Genomic DNA, 24,571 nt, shown 5'->3' on the forward strand with positions numbered 1-24,571 from the left:
ATGCAGCACAATCATTCAGGGGAGATAAAGAAACTGCGCCCTTGCTACACACAGGGGAGATTTTCCTTCTATATTCTCCTCTTTCTGTGTGTTTCATCAACTCTGTGGAAAACACATGCAATAATATGCTAGGCCAGCTTGCAGCAGTTAACTAATTATTGATTCTCTCCCTTGTGTATACTGAATAGGTTTTTCATAAACTCTCAACCAAAGCCTTTTGTGATTTTAATGTTTATTAACGCCTGTGACACATATTTGTGTCTTTGGACGCTGAGACTCTTTGGACGCTGAGACTCTTTGGACGCTGAGACTCTTTGGACGCTGAGACTCTTTGGACGCTGAGACCACACTTTAAATTGTATACCAAACAAAAACCCTTGATTTCAAAGTTTGACAAACCATCACTCTATGCACAAGGATTACTTTTAACAATTTCCACTGAACATTTTACAAAAACACGTTTACAGATAGAACTGTGCAGATAGAAAGTTTGGTAGCAGAATTAAACGGAGGGAGATTTTATCGTAATTATGTTACTAAAATGTGCATCATTGCATCTACATGTTTTATTTATTTACTGTGTAAATGTTTCAACGTTGTCATTAAACTTTGAAATCCATGGTTTTTGTTCGGCACACTGTTTAAAATGAAAAAAAAAAACGGGAGCCTCAGTGTAATTCTGTCACTGTGGAATTGCCCATTTCTATTTCCTTAACAAACAAACAAAAAAAACGTTTGATTTGCCAAGCTCTAATAATCCAACACGCGTTTGGTTTGGATAAAGATGGACGAAAGGAGACATTTTTCTAAGACATGTTTTTAACATGGTGTCGTCCCTGTCATGAAGAGCTTAATTAATGGGTGACCCTGCGTTGGCCTCAGAGGATTAAATGCGTTAGCTGTGTAATGATGTTGCTCCCCATTCTTAAATGGCTTCCTTTTGATGTGTCTTAAAGGTCAGAGGTCAGGGCTGTCCCATTGACAGAGAAGATGACCTCAGTTTAAACAGGGCATGTTAGATTGTTAGTTATAAACATAGAAATAGAATTTCACCCATCACAGACCCATTGGCTTGATTGGGAATTCCCATTCTTGTAATTTTAGTTCTATGGTTATACTCTTTCGCTTTCCCTCAGAGCTTGGAAAATCAGATGTCATCGAGGGATGTCTTTAGCTTGAGTTGAGCCTGCTGCTGTCTTTGAAGAACCAAAACAGTCTTTCGCCTAGACGCTACATTGAATTTGTAAATTGTCTGGAACTGTCATGTTTTGCCATTGCTGACTTTGAAGACAACAACAAGATCAGGTTAAGCACTAAAGGGCGCTTGGTGTAAAAATAAGGACAATAGGAGCATCACTCACTCGTGCGTCACTTTTGAAGTGGATTTGAGGTTTAGGTTGGGATTTAAAGGAGGCTTGCAAGTTAGCATGCCTGGAGCAACTGGGCTTGTGAACAGGAGAGAGAAAATAGGGTTGAGGGGAAATGGGGATGAGAAATGCCACCTGAGCGTCTGCCGTGACAGGGTCTCTCAGCCACACACATGTACACACGCCCATACAATATCTCCAATATCTCCAATATTTCCAAGCGCTTAAGAGATGCCACGGGGGGGGGGGCCTGACTCTATCATGCTTTAGTCCCAGTGATATGACAAATCCTTCCCCTTTAGTTCTCCAGAATGAGACACGCATCAACATGCCGCGCGTGTAATGCTCTCCTGCTCTCCTGCAATGCCCACCCACTGTTTCCAGAGGGAAAAAATATAGAAAACACAGTCTAGGAGATGAATGGCCACGGTCATGAATACCAAGAGTGATTTTTGGAACCTGAAGCACCACCATTGTATTTCAGCCATATTAAAGAGAGAAATTCCTGAGAGGATGGCTTTCACCACAAATGGACTAAGTGACTTATCCGGTTCTATTTTAGAATGCTTACGGTATATCGGAACCTGGAGGTGTTTGATAGCAGTTATTTGTCTGGGAAAGTAGCGTTTAGCCTTTGGGGTCTGCTTTGCGGTCTTGTCTGACATTGTCTTTAGAAACGATTCCCAGCAAGCTAGAACAGAGACGGAAAGAGAGAGAGGGGGTGAGTGTCATGGGAGATGGTGCCATATGTCCTTGTCGATTGTATTATTGCAGTTTTCGTGGTTGTAATGAAATATGGGCCTGTTGTAGCGGGGTCATGCCTGTACAGAGTATCTCCTGTGCAGATGTTATTTTGCAACTCCCCAAATCTCCTTCCTCATCTCTCAACTCACTCCCATGTGTTTTAATGTGTGTCTTCCTTTTGGATAGCGTTTGTGAGATTGTATCACAGATAGAAAATGGCAGACACCAGCAGCTATGCTATTTATTGTATGCTACCAGACACTAGCAACTATGCTATTTATTGTATGCTACCAGACACCAGCAGCTATGCTATTTATTGTATGCTACCAGACACTAGCAGCTATGCTATTTATTGTATGCTACCAGACACTAGCAGCTATGCTATTTATTGTATGCTACCAGACACCAGCAGCTATGCTATTTATTGTATGCTACCAGACACCAGCAGCTATGCTATTTATTGTATGCTACCAGACACTAGCAGCTATGCTATTTATTGTATGCTACCAGACACCAGCAGCTATGCTATTTATTGTATGCTACCAGACACTAGCAGCTATGCTATTTATTGTATGCTACCAGACACCAGCAGCTATGCTATTTATTGTATGCTACCAGACACTAGCAGCTATGCTATTTATTGTATGCTACCAGACACCAGCAGCTATGCTATTTATTGTATGCTACTGAGGGCTATGAAAAGAGACTTGTATGAAATATTTATACAAAATATAATAATTTTCTGTCAGCTTAAGAATGTTGTGTTTACAATTTGAGACTAGTATTATTTAATAAAGAAGGGGTTAATTGCAAGTGCCCTTTAGAAGCCACCGTGATTTTCTTCATACAAGTACTTTATTTCCAAATGAATTCAGCCTATTGTTTTTTAAATCCTTCCTTGGCCTGCAATCAACAACTTCCATTGAACAGATTAGAAATACTGCAGAGGAGTACAAAGAGAGCAGAATTTGTAAAAAAAAAAAAAAACATGTAGCCGCTTTGTTCACACTTGTTAAGTATTCAAATATGCTTTGGATTTTTTTTCCTTTTTCTTAATTCCCTTTGGAAAATCGTGACTTCATCTTTGGAAAACATACTGTATGCTCGCTTGCCCTATACTCTCGCTCCGGATATTAGATTATGGAGGCATCCAGCACAGTTGGGAGGAATGCTTGACTTTGGAAGATTCCCTCTTTCTTCCCGAGACATAGGCTACCAGTAATATTGAAGAATAAAACGACCAAAAAAGGCAAACAATTTTGAAGGACTCACGCTGTGTCAGCGGTGGGGCCACTCTTATTCTTCTAAAGGGCTACACCCTGCTTTATCCTGTGGAGAAAGCGTCCCTGTCAAGCCTAGGCCCAGAACAATGGGGGCCAGCCTGGGGGAACAGGCTATTTGCATGCAGCTGTTTGACGTTTCCACGACCACAAAGACCAATCAAAGAGGCCTTAATGGAGGATGACAAGCGTCAACCAACGCCTAGCTGTGCTCTGTCTGTCTGTCTGTGAAGGCTCTTGCGGCCCTCGCCACTCTGTCTGTATCCCCCCCCCAAAACTGGCCCACTTTTTGCCAGACTGATCAAACATTCCGGTACTCTTGCGGCTCCTCAGTCTGAGTCTGAAGTCCTCGTGGAGAGCAGAGGAGGGGAGTTTTGGGGGTTAAAGGTTGGATAGGATAGGCCTCTTAAAGGACAAAACAATCCTGGGAAAATGAGGGGTTAGGATGAGGGGCTAAACATAACTGTGACTGTGTGTCATGGTCTGGTGCTCTGGCCAAAGCCAATAGCTTTATATCAAACCTCAATTGTCTTTTTATTTTTTTTCTCTCTTTTTTTTCTCAGGGGTTTAAAAGCATCAGACGATGGCAGCGCGCCACTGGCTGGGCCTGTATTTTTCAGATGCACCCATCTGCGCTGTGGTGCCACTTTCAATTTCAAGGGTGTTGATAGAAAACAAAATATGTATTATGGAAAGGATTGTTGCCAGTGAATTATAGGCTGCGTACCCGAAAAAAGGAGAAGAGACTCCACACTTCCATAATACAACACATTGTGAGTCCGTATTGGCCCCCCGTCTGCCTACTCTGTGCTCACTTGAGCTCAAATAGCAGGCTTACCGTTGGCTGGCCAGGGGGAGGAATCTGAAAAGCCTATTTTCTTTCCCCCAGTCAGTCAGTCAGTCAGTCAGTCACTGACCAGAATGCCTGATAAGGCGTCGCCGTGTCAACAGGGCCAGGAATAGGGGATCATAGCCAATTATGGCACAGAGAAAATGTATACAGCGATTTCCATGGCAATTCAATTGCGCATTCTATTGAGTATATTATATATTGGCCTGCTGGTTGCAGCCGTAGGATTAAGACTGTGGCGTATATGGAATTTAAATACATAATTGTATTTTTGTTTGTTTTGAGCTTGTAATGTATCATAATGCATCTTTGAAAAATATCTACGACACCCCCATCTAAAATATGTATAGGTTTGGCTGCTTGTAACTTTTGGAAAAGAAGCTTCTTCCGACTATGCTCGTAAAATGATTGCAATTTTACCCTTTTCATGTAAAAAATAATAATTGCTATTGGGTAACCTATCTACTTGAAAATAAAGTTGAATCCCTACCCCCTCTTAAAATAAACGGATTAAGGCGATTATGATTTTTAAAAAATTGTTCACGTTATTGTTAATAATTCTTGACCTTGGGACTAGAAGGTTATATCTGACATTTTGGTCAAAATTGTGTCATTAACACAGTTGCTCTTTAGGTGGTCCTTTACATGTGAGATATGTCAGATAAAAATAAATAATATAGTTTATAATGTAATTTTTTTGTAAATTATCTGAATGTTCTATCTGCACAAACACCTTTTAACTTGCTGCTATATGGTTCGATCTGCAGTCCAATCACACAATGATGGATAGTCAATCAAAAATAATTGAATGGAGGGTGATATACTTATTGTCATGAAAGAGGAAGACGTCACAAAAACAGTTCTGAGATCTGGGACTTAAAAAAAATAAAATGATTATCTCAAAACCATATATTTTGCAGATATAACCTTGGGACTCCCAAGTACTTGATTATTCATATCATAGGTTCTGGTCCTCTTTTTCAATTACTTTGATTTTTTTCCCACAATTTTTCTGAAGAATGGCTCTTTACAGTCAAAAATAAATAAATACAGGTGCCTTAGAGCATGTTTAAGGTCCTTAGAGAGACATTGCTGTTTTTGACTAGTTCTATAGCGATATGAAAACCTCCATGGAAGGGTTATTTTACTAAAATTACAAATGTTTTATTGATGACTAGCAAGTAGTTTACATACTTTGGGTGTCAGACACCAGAAAAATATATCAGTTTTAGTCATCCGGAGCTAAGCTTTAGCAATGCTGCTAGTTCTCCATAGGATATAGTGTATTTGACATCTTCGCTTTAACAAATGTGTGATGGACATGAATTCATATATTTGAATTCATAAATGTGACTAGAAAGAAGGGTATTCTCTTGATTTAATCATTACATTTTTTTTTGTACTTTTCTATTGACATAAATGTAACATACTGTGCCGGATAGAATCTTATGGCTGAAGCCAGATTGACATTTCAGAGCCACAAGGTTCTAGCTGTGATTGCACCCCATTAAAAAATAAAAAGATTTTCAAATGTCTTAGGATTTTGATGCTCTGCACTTCAGGTACATTTAGGGTGAGGACCAGAATGGGTGATCAAAATAATAATTCACTAGAAAACAGTTCTGAGATCTGGAATGTGAAAACTTTATTGCTCAATATCTCAGAACTATGCTTTGGGCAATTCATTATCGGTTACGCGATTATACGGTTATTGTGCCAGCCTTATGTAGGATGATTTAATGTTAGTCTGAAGGAGCGATGAAGAGAGAGGTAGTCTTGCTCCGTTCTTTTATTTATTTGTTTCACACACAAACACACACACACACACACACACACACACACACGATGTGCTATGGATTTTCCCTCCTTTCTCCTTTCGTTTTCTGAACTGTTCTGAACTGCAGCTGGCTGCCCGACATGCTTGTGTCCTGTGGCAGTTTATTTTCCTACCACTGCAAAGTTGGAACAGAGAAGTCAAACAAAGTTACACAGAGCCATGAGATGAAAAGCTTTTCACACTTCCTCAAGACATTGACACTCATGCGCACACAAAAATGTTTCTCCCCCCTGCGTAAACCTCTCTGCCCCATTTAACTTTTAATAAAAGTCTCCAACATTCACAGTGATGTTCCCAAAACAAATCTAAGTGGGTACATTGTAAATGTGTCATGCCCGAGTGGCACAGTGGTCTAAGGCACTGCATCTCAGTGCTAAAGGCATCACTACAGACACCCTGGTTCAAATCCAGGCTGTATCACAACCGGCCGTGATTGGGCCCAGCGTCGTCCGGGTTTGATCAGTGTAGGCTGTCGTTGTAAATAAAAATGTGGTCTTAACTGACTTGTCTAGTTAAATTAAGGTTAAATAAAAATTAGAAATAAAGTACCTGTGTTTTCCATTCTGTTCACATCTGTTCACTTCATTGACACAGGCAGACCAATTCTTTACACTAATTGGTCTTTTGACAAATCAGATCAGCTCTGAAAAATATCTGATGTGAAAAGAATTAAGCTACCTGTGTAAATGCAGCCGAAGAGGTAAGAATGCTTTGAACTAATGGTTATTGAAAGAACATGATGTGCAGTCTTCAAACAGAACGAAATGGCTTTTTACTTCATTCTATTATTTAGGAAATTCATTCTATTGTAAGAAAACAAAACAAGATTTTCTCAAAACATTACAACTTTTTTTCAAGGGATTTTTCATGATACGTATCCAATTACCGAGAGGTAAGTGAGTCTTTAATGAGATCCATGCTATCTGAAGGGAGTGGAGAGACCAGGCAATTTGTCCTTGTGTGCGCCCATAACAGTCAAGATACTCCCCCTTAATTGATATACTGTTGCCCTATGGCCAGATGGATCTATACTGTATTGGGGAAGAGGAGGCAGGCGAGCCCCAGGCTTAATCAATTGCTAGGCCTCAATTGACAGCAGCTGTGTGTGATCAGACCATACAGTAAACTGTAGTTCCTTGATAGATGGCCCATAGCTAACTGTTGGACGGAAGGGAAAGGAGGGAGGGGAAGTTACAGTGAGCTACAGTCCACTCTAAAGGACAGTTTTTCCATTGAGAAACTTTACAACCCCATGAAAATGATTCTCTCTGTCTGCTTTCTATAGCCTCTGCCTGTGTGATAAAGCTGTCACTCCCTCCGTGAGGAATGGCCATGAAACCCGTTCATTAGTTGTTGTGGTGAAGTTGAAGCCGCACAGGGTAGTTACAGTAGTTATAGCAGTTCGTTGGACTACGGCACATACATCTCAACGAAGCAGAATCCACAGACCAATTAGCATACATGTTTATCATTAGTATATTTATGAATGCACATATATTGTAATCTGAAGTGGTCTCATAGCATTCTGTTGTTAAATGGTTCATGCATAAAAAAGCATTTCCTATTGAGAGCTTGTTTGGTGGCTCATGCTTCCAGTCGAGTCTCAGAAAAACTCTCATCTCTTGGCTTACAGGTGCTTTATATCCACGTTGGTATCCAAACCTTTGTCGACACTCGCCAGTGTTTGTCTGCGACATTTGTGGAACCTACACAGAATACCATTATAATAGAGCAGGGCCATGGTACCACTACAGGCTAGAATGACAAGCAAATAGACAGACATGTGAGCCGAGGTCGAGGTCTCAGGGTAGTAGGAGTTTCGAGCCGAAATCACTTCAACTTTGAGCCATTCGTTCAAACAATTGCCAATTGCGTCATGCCCTGGCTGTCAAGTTGTGTATGGTTGCAATTAGCAGGCGGGTGCAAAGCAAACCCGGGGTGGTTAGTGTTATTACTTGACAATGCAGAGGAGCCAATGGGAGCGCTGAGAAGGTAACAGGCTGAAAAGAGCGACTAATTAGCAGAGTAGTGCAGTGGCAGAAAACACAAATGGCAGCTGAGCTGGCCTCTCAGAGAGGCAGACTGTTGCCGCGGACAACAGTGATTATTGACAGCTCATGCAGTGCTACTGCCTTGCACTTAGTCCTTTAACGGAACACCATTTGCATTTCAGGAACTTGAGGTGTTTTCTTAGGGATTGGTCTCGAAATAAACTGCACACCTGTTCGTTTTTTTTTCTTTCTTTCCTTCCTATTTTCTTTCTTTAATTGATCTATTTCTTTCTTTCTCTCTCCTCTGCTTTCTTTTAATATCTCTTTATATGCATTTCCATGGTATTTATGCCTTGACGTTTTATTGCTTTTCGGGGGAAAAAGAGAGTAAAAAAACAACCTTTTCAATATACTTTGTTGAAGGGAGGAACAAAAACTGATCAAAATAGTTAATTTCCCCCAAAGCACAGATATTTGGCTGGTGTTCACATCTGCTGAGCTCCGCATATACATTTTTCCTTTTCTGTGGATTTTTCCTCTTCAGTGTCTTCTATCATCGACACTGTAAAATGGATTAAATTACATTCCATGCTGCTGCTGGGAGATTCCGGCTCTTTTCTGCCTCTTGCTCTACTGGTAGAAAAGCTAAACGAGTGAAACAAAAAACAAATGAGGGAGCTTGTACCCCCTTGTCGAAACGAACCATTCAAACTTAATCGAACCATGGTCCCGAAGGAGGAATTGAGAGTTTGGGATTTTGAGTTCTATAGTATTGTGTTTAGGTGTATTTGAATTTGTTTCCTGGGTTGTTACATGGACTTTTATACAATGACTATACAAATGTCTTTGCCAGAAACAAAGAGACCTTAGAGAAAATGGTAATTCAATTTAACTGTCTTTCTCCTCATCCTTGTTGTACTGTATGTTATGATTCTTCTGTTTTAAACCGTTGTAAACATTGGGCGAGTCATCTGCAGTTACTAATTAAATGGATTGTCTTTTGATGCTCTGCAGTCTGTACTACCTCCTAAGATATCAAATGACTCCATCTTATTGGGTACTTTTGGCTCCTCTTGGCTCCCATTCCTATGAATGCAGTATATTATAGCAGTTTTGTACAGCACTTTACCTAATATCTCTTTTTACTTTCTCTCCCTCCCCCCTCTCTCTCATCTCTCTATCCCTCCCTCCCTTCCGCCCAGGGTTCGGTCGTGCGGCCCTGCCGTTTGGCCTGGTCAGGAGAGAGCTCTCCTGCGAAGGATACGCCATCGATCTCCGCTGCCCCGGTGCTGATGTCATCATGATCGAGACGGCGAACTACGGCCGCACCGACGACAAGATCTGCGACGCCGACCCGTTCCAGATGGAGAACGTCAACTGTTACCTCCCCGACGCCTACAAGATCATATCACAAAGGTAAGAGTCAACTGCTACCTCACCCAAGGCCTACAAGATTGTATCTCAAAGGTAATAGAGCAGAAAGGTCTCGTTACACAATATAACCTGGAGTTAGTTAGGGATGTGTGGTATGTGATTCTAGAGTCCAGTCTAGTGATTCTGGATCCACTAGTTTTCTATCAAAAACAAAGTGGTTTGGTTTGGGTGGTAACCTTAATATTACTAGACTAGCATTTGTGTTACCTTTTCAACTGACCAAAAACAGACAATTTACCCACACTTCCTTGACTTTTTAATAATCAGATGTTTTTGTGGGTATTGTTGTGGAACTCTAGACCGTAAAAACTGGACAGGGGGTCATTAGTAGCAACCCTAGACCATATGCTCTATGCATCCCTGCACCAGGACCACTGCAGCTGCTCAACCAGCCAGCCAGCCAGTCTGTCCGTCTCAAAAGAGTCACATGAACCTCCTTCTTAATCCCTCTGTTTCCAACATTAGTTTTTTGTTCCAACACTCGTACTGCATTGACACAGCCCAGCACCCAGCCCTGTGCAATGCCTCTACCCCCCTCATAATACCATTCATATTAGTAACACTCTCCCAGGACATTTTGCTGCAATACTACCACTAGGCTGCACGCACCACTTTAAATTGACTGCTTTGCCGGCCCCGGCCCGGAAGTGTGTATTTAAAGGACCCCAGATTAACGTTTCATAAGTCAGCAAGAACCCCGGCTCACCTACCGAAACACGCCGCTACCCTGCCCTGACCTGTGTGCTACTGAGTGTATGTAGTCATCCACCTTAAGAAATAGGTCCTGCCTGCTGCCTTATCCATCCGGCATCCACAAAAATTCCCATGAGCTCTTGAATAGATAATAAAGACGTCCCATATTTAGCTTGTCACGCTACATTTACTGCAGTGTTTGTCTCAGCAGTTGCACACAGACCAGACAGAGACAAAGACATAGAATGCTCACCGTGTCCCTTGATTTGCCTGTTAGTGCTCACGTGCTGGTTTAGCCAACCTGGGTTCAAACACTATGTGGTATCTTTCAAATGCTTTGAGCATTTTCTCTGGCCTGCTTTGAGGTCCAGATGGGTGGTTTTACAACAATTCTATTGGTTCTACTACATCAGACAAGTTCAATCGAGCCCAGATAAAGTGTTTGGAATTATATCAAATAGTATTTTATCCCATGTCTGCATTGTTGCCTGGGCTAGAACCCACTGAACTCCACTTCAAACTAATCTGTTAACAAAGGCTTTTAGGAGAGTCAGTGGAGGTGGTAAAGAGCCCAGAGCCCGATCTTGCTCTACACCACTAAACCTACTGTAGCTTGTGTGCGTTATTCTAATGTAGTAGATCAGAGGAAATGAGACATGACAATAATGAGTATTGATACAATAACCCTGGGTGGTTCAGGCAGCAGGTCTACGCCACAGAACAGCCAGCCCGATGATGCGCTAGTCTGAAGCCTGGTTATAATGGATGCCGGCTTAAACAATGGAGATAAATACACGCCATAAAATGAGAAATAGGCTGGTGGAGGATTTGTCTGTTACCATGGATGTCACCGTGGGTTTATATGTTAAATATTTGCTTGTCTTTTAGCAGACAATCTTATCCAGAGCGACCCCGTGAGAATCAAACCCACAACCATGGCGTTGCAAGCGCCGTGCTCTACTGAGCCAAATGGGATAACTGAGCCACGCGGGATTACTAAGCATTTAAATAATTTCAAAGACGCCATCAACCCATTGGTCATAAGCGGGAAAACATACAAATATGATTAACACAAAATGATGATAGGTGAAATTATCACTGTTTCAGTGGACAGAAATCAGTGTTAACACATTATGGAGGTAATGAGTCATTTCTGGTGTCATTGGAGTAAAAAAAAATCACAGACTGTAGCTAGCTAACAGATTAATTGCAGGGATTTGGAATGAAGGGGAAGTTCTGGAGAGTTTTTCTCACCCTTTCCCATGCAGCACTAATCTCTTCCCTCAGAGTAGGACAGGGTAATAGCCCTGGGCAGGGGATAATGACATTTTTCTTCATTATTATTTTCTGACGAAGGGAAGTGGATAAGTGTAGCTCACATAACAGACATCGCTGTCTGTCTGCCTCCCAGACAACCTCCTCTAAAGTCATTGTAATAGTGGTGATGATGGTGACGATGACGATGATGTGCCGGCTGCAATTGTGCATTTGATGATGGGGACAAACAATGAGACAAACAATGGGACGAAATAGGAGAAAGAATATGATTAGTCTACCGACCGACCGTACATTAGTTGGAAGTAATTGTCCAATATCTCAATGCAAATCGCATACTTATATGCAGGTTGTAATAGGCAGCAAGTGACTGGTTAATGAACACTGCACTTTATGCATGTGTGTCTTATCTGTACGTAATTGTATTACACATGGATTTTCTACAAGGTCACGGGGTCACGGCAAAGTTTTGTGGCAGGTCTGATAACAACCTCATTTGTTCATGGCTGTCACACTAAGCGCTGTCCTTTTCGGCTTTTGAGGGACAGCTAGGCTCTTTGCTTCGGCGGTGATTCTGTGAGAGATCTGTCCAACTTGCACGACTTTGCATTTGACCTTCTCAAATATTTATCACTAAACCGGCCTGCAAATTGTTAAGTCGCTATTTTGTTTGGCTTTTTTTAATGTATTAAAAAAAACTTGTCATGGATAACTGTTTGCTTCTGCTGTTGTTGCTGCCGTCTCAATCCTTCAGTCTCAAGAGAGCTTGATTGAAGTGGGGACAATTTCATCCTATATTTATACAAAATCAGTTATTCTATTTCCCTCCCTTTCCCCCTCCATCTCTCACTCTGTTGCACTCGCAAAACACAAACACACACAATTGAAACCGTTTTAATTTAAGGGTAGCACATTCTACTTCATAGCCAAGGTCAACTCAAGTTATGAGGCAAATAACTAACTCCCATAGCAAAGGCTCGGGAGCCTCCCATAGCAAATAATGGTGAGCGTTCTGTGTTTTTGGTGGACCCGCTTGAAACAGCCAATTACCCTGCCTGTTGTGTACAATTTAAATTGTTCTCTGTGTGGGTGAGTGGTCTCAGTGGGTACATGGCTCTGATAAGGTGACATTCTCATCAACATCGCATAATATACTCCAGACCGGTCTTCAGCTCTTCACGCAGTTCTTCCACTCTTTATTTTTTTTACGTCTGTGTGTGTGTGTGTGTGTGTCTCTCTCTCTCTTTATATCTATTTACTGTTTCTCTCTTTTATTTATTCCCCCCAAATGATTCTTCTCTTCCTCCCTCAACGTGTTACGTTGGCGTCGACAGTACAGCACATTGAATCAAGGCCCTACTCTGATGAATAGGATTTTTTTTACATCCTTCACCACAGCAATGCTGCAAACCTGATTTGAATAAGTGTGTGGAGGGAAGAGGGAAGTGCCTATGTATTATTCATGTGTCTCTCTCACCCTAATACCACTCCTGGGATGTTATAGTAGTTTGTGTCATTGCTGAATTGTTTGTGATCCATCTTTTCCCCAGGTGCAATAACCGTACCCAGTGTGTGGTTGTGACTGGCTCCGATGTGTTCCCTGACCCCTGCCCTGGTACCTACAAGTATCTAGAGGTTCAGTATGAGTGTGTCCCATACAGTAAGTATTCGCCTTTTTAATTATGCAGTGCTACTATGTGATGTTTCTTCAACGTATCGCTAGGTTTATTACAACCATTACTTATTTAGTGGGATCCTGTTGGGGGGGGGGGGGTTATGTGTTATCTTGTGTGTAATGTTTGTTTGTAGCCTATTATTAAACAATATACAGTTGATACCAAAACATATGTCATATTGACTTATTTTTTCCTTTAAAAATCAGACTCTTGTAACATGCAACCTTTTTTCTGTTATGTAATTCAGTGGAGATGTATTTTCTGAAATAATATTTTTGCTTTACCTCTTCGTTTCTCATCACATGTTCCGTCCCCTCTTGTATCTTTTCCAAATGAACCTCTATGCTTTCTCTCCTTCTACGTTTCAGTCATTCTTGTTCCTCAGTTGTCTCACTAGGATCTTTCCCTCTTCCGTTTGCTGCTGCACTGCTTTAATGAAGGAACTCAATATTGTTCACTTGCAATTGTATTTTTTGGCTCATTAGGGAAATTTCGCCTGTAACATTAGCAACAAGTTATGTTCTGTGGTTGGCCCGAAGCAGACTCTGGAATTTAGTTTAGATTTGTGTCCATGAAGTTTTTGTGTATATACTGCTCCATTCAATACTGCCAAAAATAACTACATTGCTGTTTCTCTAAGAATTTAATCTGATTTTAAACTGAATAGCGATTTCAGAAACGCTACAATGTTTCTTTATGTCAAACAACTCATTTGAAAGTACTGTGGCCTGATTATTACCGATGCGGTCAGTGACCAGGTGAAAACATATTATTTTGATGGCAAGAAAAGCATGGAATCGTGATCTGTTAAACAGTGTTTGACTCCAGCCCTAACCTGACTGCTTTCATATTATAGGGCCTGATAATGTCCTATTTATTTCCCCCAGTCTTTTTCTTGTTCCCCCAAAACAGGCATCTCTTGGTCCTCTATCGATCATATCCTCTAACCTTCTCTACTCGTGTACCTGGTAGTTGACTCACGATAACCTTTCTCTCCCTCTTGCACTCTTTCTTTTTTGCTTTCTTTCTTTTCCAATGCCTAAAATAGAAGTGGAACAAAAAGGTAAATGAGTGGTCCAGTCTTACCCCCCGTCCCCCCCCCCCCCCCCCCCCCCGTCCCCCCTCAGACCCCTGTTATGTGGTGTTCAATACAACCCCTCCCTCTTGTCTCCTCTCTTCTGATTGCCTCTCTAGTCAAAACACCCGCCCCAAACCCCGATAGGGTGTTGATTGCTACTCTGGGAGACAATTAGAATTTCAAAGGCATTTTTTTTTTAAAGCAGTCTAGAGGATTGAAAGATATTTATGGTCCAGACATGAATACATGACATCTTATCAGAGCGATCATCGCTGACTCATGAGGTGGATTACATTAGGAATGATACCCCCCGCTTACCTACTTAAGTATGAGAGTCATTATTATTTTTATTTTTTAAAATAAAGTTTTGAATTTTCTTCTGGCTTAGTCTTGTTCTGCTTGGCAATACCCTTTGATCGCACCCCATAGCACGTGATGGTCTTTCTCATCTAAAACCAATCCATAGGATTCCAATGGGACACTTGCCATGGCCTCCCTCTCACCCATCAAAGGTTTCTTTTTTTGTTGTTGTCTGTTATGACGTAGAGTTCCAGCCTCTACTGTTGTCGTCCTGTCTTCTCCCAAAAGCTCCACCCTCGTCATTTTATACCAGCTTTGCTGCCACCTCCATCCAGAATATGCCATTTGGTCTCTCCACAAGACGTGAAGTCTTTATCATTTTGTCTTCTGTGTGCTTTTTCAGTAAGCATGTGCAGTTTGACCATTTACACCGCCAGTGTCACAAGTTGGAAGTAAAACCAGTTCCAGTATACACTTCAGACCTAGCTACCTCTCCCACCCCTTACATGTCTTGCATTTACAGGTTTTTTTCCTCCTTTTGTTTAACTTTTTTTTTGTCCCACACAGTCAACGACTCCATAAAGAAGCAAGTCCTTTATCCACTCCTGCACTTTTATTTTTCCCCTCTATTCACAAGCAATGGCACTAGTTCAATGACAGTGCCACACGTCTTTGTCCCACACTCTACTCAGACAGCAGCGAAAACTATACTCACTGCAACACCTTGAAGAAATGTTTGTGTTGATACTCTGCGTGTTTTCTTTGCTTAAACCCATCTTTCTGTCTCTCTCTCCCTCACAAGTTTTCATTTGTCCCGGGACCCTGATGGAGGTGGGGGAGCCCACGTTTGTGTTTGAGGCAGAGCAACAGGCGGGGTCGTGGTGTAAAGACCCCCTGCAGGCCAGAGACAAGGTCTTCTTCATGCCCTGGACGCCGTACCGCACCGACACTCTGATTGAGTACAACTCCCTGGAGGACTTAAAAAATGGCCGCCAGACTACCACCTATAAACTCCCACATCGAGTCGACGGCACCGGCTTCGTGGCCTACGACGGAGCCATCTTCTTCAACAAGGAGCGCACGCGCAACATTGTGAAATTTGACCTCCGCACGCGCATCAAGAGCGGTGAAGCCATCGTGGCCAACGCCAACTATCACGACACTTCGCCGTACCGCTGGGGCGGCAAGACGGACATAGACCTCGCTGTCGATGAGCGGGGGTTGTGGGTAATCTACGCCACGGAGCAGAACAACGGGCGCATCGTGGTCTCACAGCTCAACCCATACACGCTCCGCTTCGAGGCCACCTGGGAGACGGCGTACGACAAGAGATCCGCCTCCAATGCCTTCATGGTGTGCGGCGTGCTGCACGTGGTGCGGTCCACCTACGAGGAGAACGAGAGCGAGGCGCCCAAGAGCCACATCGACTACATCTACAACACCAAGCTGAGCCAGGGAGAGTACACGGACATCCTCTTCCCCAACCAGTACCAGTACATCGCTGCTGTGGATTACAACCCCAGAGATAACCAGCTGTACGTGTGGAATAACTTTTACATCCTGCGCTACGACCTGGAGTTTGACGCGGAGAAAGACCCTGCTGACGGTACGTCTCAGTCACAGTGTGGCCTGTTTCAGATGAATCCTTACTTGAGATCTGCATGTGTACATTTAATTCCACAAACCTAATTTCAATAGATGATTGCTGTACAGTTACAAACACATATTTCAGTTTAGTATACAGCCCTTTGTGTTGTGTTTCTGTCAGGTGCTGAACATATTCATGTGTGTGTGTGTGTGTGTGTGTGTGTGGGGGGGGGGGGGGGGGGGGAGTATATAAGTCTCATGATGACAGATTTGTTTATTTTGAACACAATACAGGTGTGATTCAGAGAATAGTGGGGTTTGGTTGGTCCTGGGGAAAGGCCTCATTAGTAAACAGAAAATGACAGTTATACCTTGGAATGAGGTATAACTCCCTTAGGGGGCTTCGCAGTCTGGCACAAGGCATCCGCTGGAAAGCCTTGCTTCCTTTATTACCATAAGGCAAGCTCAAGCACTCCCTCTCCACTTGGACCCTATCAAATTCTCTAATCTCAGGTCTTATCCCAATCCATTATGAGCAGTGGCCTTGTGAACTTCCCTTTAATGCCCCGGAATGGGATTCTGAAATATTGCACACGGTATGACAGAAGGTTATCCCATCCCCACTTTCCTTTCCATGCCTTTGGATCTGATTCGGACATCTGTTGCTATGGCTACCCGATCAACCGTGTTGTTGACGGCCCCTCATTTACCCGTGGATTGAGACAATCTCCATCATTTTGTGGGGGTTGGTGTTAAAACCCAGAGTTAAGGTGCTGTGTGGCTAGGTGGCGGTAAGGCCGGTGAATCATGGCCCGGATGACGAGGTTAGAATAGTGACTTGAGCGCTGTTGAAGAAAAACATTTTTATAAAGGACCATCCGCCGAAATTGATATCTATCAGACGGTGTAGGGTTTTAAATGAATCTGTGAAGTGTCTGAGGAGAGACAGACGTGCGTGTCATCAGACAGGGCTTCTACATCACGCTGTGTGATAATGTGCCTAATTACCTGCCTGAAGCCTCCTTATCCCTAAAAACTAGGCTAAGTCCCCACTAACGCACTGCACTCGACACGGAACGATCAACTCTATACCATGCTGGCGTGACATTGGGATGCAGCTTCCTCCTTATCACTGAGAGCTCGGCTAAGTCCCCACTAAAGCACTGTGTAAGTCACTGTAGGGGGAACATGCTACCAGGCTGACGTCGGGGGGTTCAAGTTGGAGTAAAACGATATTGAAAACAAAGTGATATTCGGTGAGTGAGGGTCCCAGGCTAGATTAACGTTAAGGTTGTGAAATCTGATCCCCGACCTCTTGTGTTTAAGGGCAACGTATCCATGGACACGCTGACCACCTGTCAACACATCTGTTTGTTTTCCCTTTGCTCCCTCTACATGTATATCTGCCCAGACAGACAGGCAGACAGACAGGCAGGCAGACAGACAGGCAGACAGACAGGCAGACAGACAGACAGGCAGACAGACAGACAGACAGACAGACAGGCAGGCAGGCAGGCAGGCAGACAGACAGACAGTGACCGTGAGCTCTTGCCATGAAGGTCAGAGGTTGAGTCTCTCTGTGTGCCCAACCCAACCAAAGCACTCAATTAAGTAGACCGTGTAGAATAGAACAGAATAAATAGTAGAATTCTAATGAGCTAGTTCTCCATGGCCGAACTGTCATGTATGTACATGCAAACGGCCCGTTTTGGATGCTCAGGGTAAGATGAATGTAAATGTCATTACCCAACTGAATTATCATTAACAACCCTCAATGTCTTATAACAGCCACACGGAAAAAGAGAAGAGGAGTCCGCATGGCAGGGCATTTCCAATCAAGGGGCTTCACCGTGTTCTGTTGTCACAGCTAATGCTACAGAAAAACGCAAAGACCAGAGAGCCAGACGAGCAAACAAACTCGCTGGCTCAGCTGCATCATTGCGATAGACGTAATGATGAGAACAACCACACAGTACCTACACAGTTTTTGATTATTTGACCCTTTTTAGTTTAAGAACCCTTGCTTGAGCTACAGTTCTGCTACTGGAATTGAAACGTATATATTTGCATTCATAACTGGCCTCTGCATATCATTAAGTGGGGGGGGGGGCAGGGTAGCCTAGTGGTTAGAGCGTTGGACTAGTAACCGAAAGGTTGCAAGAACGAATCCCCGAGCTGACAAGGTAAAAATCTGTCATTCTGCCCCTGAACAAGGCAGTTAACCCACTGTTCCTAGGCCGTCAAGTAAGAGTTTGTTCTCAACTGACTTGCCTAGTTAAATAAAGGTATAATGAATACATAATTTTATGAAACCATTGAACTGCGCATAGAGGAAGGCAGATAGAGAAGCAAGGCTATGCCAGCTGCAAGATCCCACTAGGCTTTTGTGAATGGCACAGGTAGGCACATGAGAGTAAATGGTTCATGTTTAGTACAGAGAGGAATTAAACAACCTGTTCTGCAGGGTGATGGTGTGGTGCTAAAAGAACGACTCTCTCTCTCTCTCTCACTGATACCAACAAGCACTTGAGGTGCAGAGAGAGAACTAATTGTGTCCATTAAAGGAAAAATCCACAAATTACTATGATTTACTATGTTAAATAACACTGTGAACAAGTGTTTCATTTTGTCGTTATAATAAGGTTGGTAGCAACATGTGATTATTGTGGAAATCAGTTGCATCTCAAGTCGACTACAAAACACACAATGCTCTTTCTGTGGGCTGGCCGGCTAGCTAGGGGATACCTTGCACAAATGAATGCATTTAACCAAAAATGTGTCTTCTGCTTTTAACCCACCCGAATCAGAGAGGTGGGGGAGGCATGCCTTAATCGGTGGAGCATTTGTTGGGTGTTAACTGCCTTGCTCAAGGGCAGAACGGTAGATTGTTCCATCTTGCGTATTCAAACCAGCGACCTTTCGGTTAATGGCCTATTGCTGTTAACCACTAGGCTACCTGCCGCCCTAGCAAACATAGCTTCACACAATAATACGAAAGTCAATATCAGCATGTGAAGGAGCGAGTTCACTGTAAAATCGCCTAAACAAACTGCACTATCAATTTAGTAGTCTACAATCTCACCATGTTCAACCTGCAGATCGATGTGCCTTGCAGAGTGAAGTCTGACATTCGCAACGGCAATGCAATGCACCCTGGACTGAAGAGGCAGACTAATAGGAGAAATGTGGTAGACCCTCTGTTAAATTACACATTTATCGAGGTAGGAATATCGCAAAAATATGATCAATGGCTCATTTAAGAGAAGACAACCTCCCACGTAATGACATCGGCCAGTATTGAAATCTGACATGTATGATAGATGTGATAGGCAATTTGAAAGTCATATTCCTATTAACTTCTAGTGCGGTGAGGTAGGATTTATTGCAATGCTACGTCATACCAGCTGAATTTCTCCCTGCTTGAATGGCAATAGCTCAGATGTACATGAAAACATTAAATTAACCTGGGAATTGATATAACCCAGAGATGCAATAAAACAATATAACATTCAAAATGGAATTATTTTTCCCATATATACAGTTCAAGTCGGAAGTTTACATACACCTTAGCCAACTACATTTACGCTTCAGTTTTTCACAATTCCTGACATTTAATCCTAGTAACAATTCCCTGCATTTAGGTCAGATAGGATCACCACTTTATTTTAAGAATGTGAAATATCAGAATAATAGGAGAGATAATGATTTATTTCAGGTTTTGTTCCTTTCATCACTGGGTCAGTTTACAGTTTACGTACACTCAAATAGTTTTTGGTAGCATTGCCTTTAAATTGTTTAACTTGGGTCAAACGTTTCGGGTAGCCTTCCACAAGCTTCCCACAATGAGTTGGGTGAATTTTGGCCCATTCCTCCTGACAGAGCTTGTGTAACTGATTCAGGTTTGTAAACCCTCCTTGCTCGCACACGCCTTTTCAGCTCTGCCCACAAATATTCTATAGGATTGAGGTCAGGGCTTTGTGACGATCATTCCAATACCTTGACTTTGTTGTCCTTAAGCCATTTTGCCACAACTTTGGAAGTATGCTTGCTGTTTAAAGGCACAGTCAACTTAGTGTATGTTCTGACCCACTGGAATTGTGATACAGTGAATTATAAGTGAAATAATCTGTCTGTAAACAATTGTTGGAAAAAGTATCTGTGTCATGTAGATATCCTAACCGACTTGCCAAAACTATAGTTTGTTAACAAGAAATTTGTGGAGTGGTTGAAAAACTAGTTTTAATGACTCCAACCTAAGTGTATGTAAACTTCCGACTTCAACTGTAGACACACCCTATGTGTTTTATGCTTTGACCTTGTCTGATGCTTTCAGCACTCTATTTGATGAAATAAGGCACAAAAGTACCTTCTATTGGCATTTCCAACTATGTAAAAAAAATAGCCTACATGAAACCAACAAATAAATACATTGCAGCCTGCAGGTAGAAAAGAAATATCCTATGAATCACATTGGCTATGCATGGCCTGTCTGCAATGAACTTAAAACATTGTATCAACTGTTATCTTGGGTTTGGCCTGAAGCTTGCTCTTGCAAACTTGCCACATTGTATAGAATATCAATATGGAACTGGTCAGATGACGCGGATGCTAAGCTACAGGACTGTTTTGCTAGCACCGACTGGAATATGTTCCGGGATTCATCCAATGGCATTGAGGAATACACTACCTCAGTCATTGGCTTCATCAATAAGTGCATCGATGACATCGTCCCCACAGTGACTGTACATACATATCCCAACCAGAAGCCATGGATTACAGGCAACATCCGCATATTTGCACAAGGGATAAGAAGTAATCAGGTAGGCCTATTTTGTGACGTTTCCACGGGATCAGAGCACGCTGAGTGGTTATGGAAAGGGAGAGAGGTGGAAAGATCTTTCAGATACATAGAGGAACTATTGTCATTCTCAATGGATGTAAAAACAGACTTTGTTTACCTGAGGTGACGAAAACATTACTTTGAGAAGCTCCACAGGTCATTAGTGGTGGTGCGTTAAGCCAATCAGAAATACTACCAAATCCCCAAATGTGCACATTTATATGCCTACATTTGCACGCAGGACATGTAGCTTATAGGCCTACTTCTATGCGTAATCAGGTGCATGTCTTTACAAAATTCACAAATTGAATGAAATTAACCAAAACTTGTTTCTCACAAGTGTAGCATAGGTTGTGCGCTCTGCAAACAACGTATCCACGCCGACAATGAGAACGGTAAAGACCTGAATAAGAATATAAGCTATTGAATGCTTTAACAGAAATTACCGTAAGCAAAAAAAATTATAATAGGAATTAACTGTAAATGCACTACTGATGATATACACAGTATATACAAAAGTATGTGGACACCCCTTCAAATGAGTGGATTTGGCTATTTCAGCCACACCCGTTGCTGAGATGTTTATCAAACATTGGCAGTAGAATGGCCTTACTGAAGAGCTCAGTGACTTTCAACGTGGCACTATCATAGAATGCCACCTTTCCAACAAGTCAGTTCGACAAATTTTTGCCCTGCTAGACCTGCCCGGGTCAACTGTAAGTGCTGTTATTGTGAAGTGGAAGAGAAACAACGGCTCAGCCGCAAAGTGGTAGGCCACGCAAGCTCACAGAACGGGACAGCGTAGCGCGTAAAAATAACCTGTTCTCAGTTGCAAACTACACACTGGAAGCAATGTCAGCACAATAACTGTTAGTCGGGAGCTTCATGAAATGGGTTTCCATGGCCGAGCAGCCGCACACAAGCTTAAGATCACCATGCACAATGCCAAGCGTTGGCTGGAGTGGTGTAAAGCTTGTCGTCATTGGACTCTGGAGCAGTGGAAACACGTTCTCTGGAGTGATGAATCACGCTTCACCATCAGGCAGTCCCACGGGCAAATCTGGGTTTGGAACCAACTCTATATTAATGCCCATGGTTTTGTAATGAGATGTTAGACGAGCAGGTGTCCACATTCTTTTGGTCATGTAGTGTATGTAGTGGGGAACTAACAATGAAAGGCAAACAATTCACACAATGAATTATGAAACAATGAATGTGCACAAATTGGCAGGATGGGGTGCATTCTGGAGCGAGATATGCAGACTGTGCCATCCCCACGGCCTCTGCAATGGATTAGTCTCAGCCTCCGCAATGGATTAGTTCACTGAGATGGCCGCGAATAAGACAGGTGTCTTTTGCCATAAAAAATAGAGATATATTTGCTACTGCTCGACTAAAAACAATCTTGGTCGACAGCCTATCGACCAGACGATTGACCAGTCGACTAATTGGTGTCAGCCCCATTTAAGATTCATGGGGCCCCACGGTAAAAGTTGAACCGAATCACTACGATTCTCTGCTTTTTACAGAGCTTGGTAGTCAGTATATTACCGCGACTGTGTCTTCTCCTACTATGCCAACAACCTTTGCATCCACCCTTTTAGAAAAGCTCATCCTACGGGAGCCAGATAAAGCCGATTTATATGTCTACACTAGGTGTTTTAGGGGATAAGACAGAAACCAAAACAAATGGACCAGAATGTTTCCAGATGTATATTTTGTGTGCATATATAACTGTATTTGATACCTGTATAATTCCTAAGATATATTCCAAACTCCAAGGATTCATTTGAATATACTACAGGGGGTGTGAGTTTCAGAACACATACATGTGTTGAAGAGTGAAACTCCTCGAATGCTTTCCGAACACACAGACACCGGTGATCAAGACGTTGATAGTCCACCTCTTAAGAAGGCTCACTATTTAAGAGATCGTACTGCTCCGACGTGACAATAAAATGTGCCCCTAAGTGCCACCTGTTACAAAATGTGTAGGGACACACTTGCAAGAGTATTGTCTGAGATTCCTCAAAGACATCGACTCGGGTCTTGGTCTAATTAATTCCAAAGACTAATCAGGGGAGCCAATAATTGCCAGGAGCATTTCAAAGTAACGAGGGGAGAAGGGAGAAAATGTATTTGCCTTCGAGGTAGCATTGATCTGAGGAGTAAAAAAGAGGAGTGTTAAGTGAATGCCTTCACAGAGAGGAACTGGGCCAATGGAGAACTGTGGGGTTTAGCCACATGGAGAGATCCAACAACCCAAGGAGAAGAAAGGCACAGCTGAGTCGCCGACCATGCCACTGCACACATGGAAAAGGCTAGTTAGTGAGATTCTAATCGACTAGATCTCCTTCTGCCTCACAAAACGTGCTAATGTCCTAAAGCGCCTCGTCTTGCCTCGCTCTATCGACGTTCTGCTCATTCAATTTGGCTGCTTATAAAACTCAGTTATGCATATTTATTTGAATGCTTTTTAAACTTTGCATCGACGTGTAGCACGATGAAGAAGCACTTGCTGGGCTCATTAATAAATTGTATCGTGACTGACACACAGTGAGGCTTTATACTCTTTGAAGCAGAGAAACAAAGGGAATATTTACCAGATCACGTGAGTCCTTGCCGCTTAGTGGATCAGAAGGAATTAACACATCAGCAAGGAGAGTCATGCAGACCGGAGTCAAGGGTGTGTGTGTGTGTGCGTGTGTGCGTGTCAGAGGTCAAGGTGCCAGGCGGAGAGTTGGAACGCCTCCATTTGTTCCTCTTGTTGCCATGGCACAAGTCTTCATGAGTCTGACTTCCTGATTGGTGGATTGGAATGTGTGACTTCAAGTGGACATTTTAAAGAACTGGAAGAGAGAGTGTTCATAGCTGCACAGTATATTTTGTGCTAGCTACCTTTCTCTCTCAAAGTGGCTCTATGGCCTGGTGTTCCCTTTGGTAGTAATGAGGTGGCCCCAGTGTTCAGTTTCAGCTCTCGTAAATCAGATCACATGGATCCAAATCCTGCCTGGCATTGGCAGAGCTTTTTCTGTCTCTTGATCTTTAAGAACAACTGTCAATAACGCCCACAGCAATGCCACAGCAATGCCACAGCAATGCCACAGCAATGCTTGATGTGGTAATCGCCCTGGTCCAGTAAATACAGGTAATAAGAACACATTAGGAGTAAAACAACCTACGGCTTTTCAGTTATTTACTTCGTCCACTGTGTGATGGCAGTGGCTTCTGCCTTTTTCTGCCAGAAAGACCCATGAGTTATTCCAAGTTGTACTAAAGGCAAAGCCAGGAAAAACCTGTCTTCCCAGGGCAGAAAGGGCTATGTGACCTGAGGGTTCTCTTAGACCCATTACGGGAGCTACTAGCTACACGGAACTGATGTTCACATCAGCACGTCACACGGGCTCACGCAGAGCAGGATGAGACTGTATAAAAACAAGCGAGTGTAATATTCATGTCTTCTGGGTTTTGTTGTTTCTCTCTGTCATTAGCTACTGGTCTGGCGTAGGGATCTTCAAAAAAGCAACACCACAGTTGTGGCTCACCAGCATCGCTGTTTGCTCCCTTTTTAAGTTTGAGACATTCAGAGAGAGAGGGAGACTGTCTGGCTGACTGGAAA

The 24,571-nt window shown here is 42.7% G+C and overlaps 1 protein-coding gene across 17 annotated transcripts in view; it reads left to right on the forward strand.

Moving 5' to 3' along the window:
• Positions 1 to 24,571, forward strand: part of LOC110508614 (adhesion G protein-coupled receptor L2) — a 107,880-nt gene that overhangs the window by 41,619 nt on the left and 41,690 nt on the right. For 11 of the 17 annotated variants that reach the window (XM_036965913.1, XM_036965915.1, XM_036965912.1 and 8 more), the window contains exons 3-6: positions 9,272 to 9,485; positions 13,022 to 13,131; positions 14,196 to 14,210; positions 15,328 to 16,131. In XM_036965913.1, the coding sequence (XP_036821808.1) occupies positions 9,272 to 9,485; positions 13,022 to 13,131; positions 14,196 to 14,210; positions 15,328 to 16,131 (1,143 nt within the window). The remainder of the gene's footprint in view (positions 1 to 9,271; positions 9,486 to 13,021; positions 13,132 to 14,195; positions 14,211 to 15,327; positions 16,132 to 24,571) is intronic. The other 6 variants (XM_036965901.1, XM_036965903.1, XM_036965905.1 and 3 more) reach the window with 1 other exon arrangement.

The sequence above is a fragment of the Oncorhynchus mykiss genome, chromosome 28, assembly GCF_013265735.2.
Source record: "Oncorhynchus mykiss isolate Arlee chromosome 28, USDA_OmykA_1.1, whole genome shotgun sequence".
NCBI lineage: Eukaryota > Metazoa > Chordata > Actinopteri > Salmoniformes > Salmonidae > Oncorhynchus > Oncorhynchus mykiss.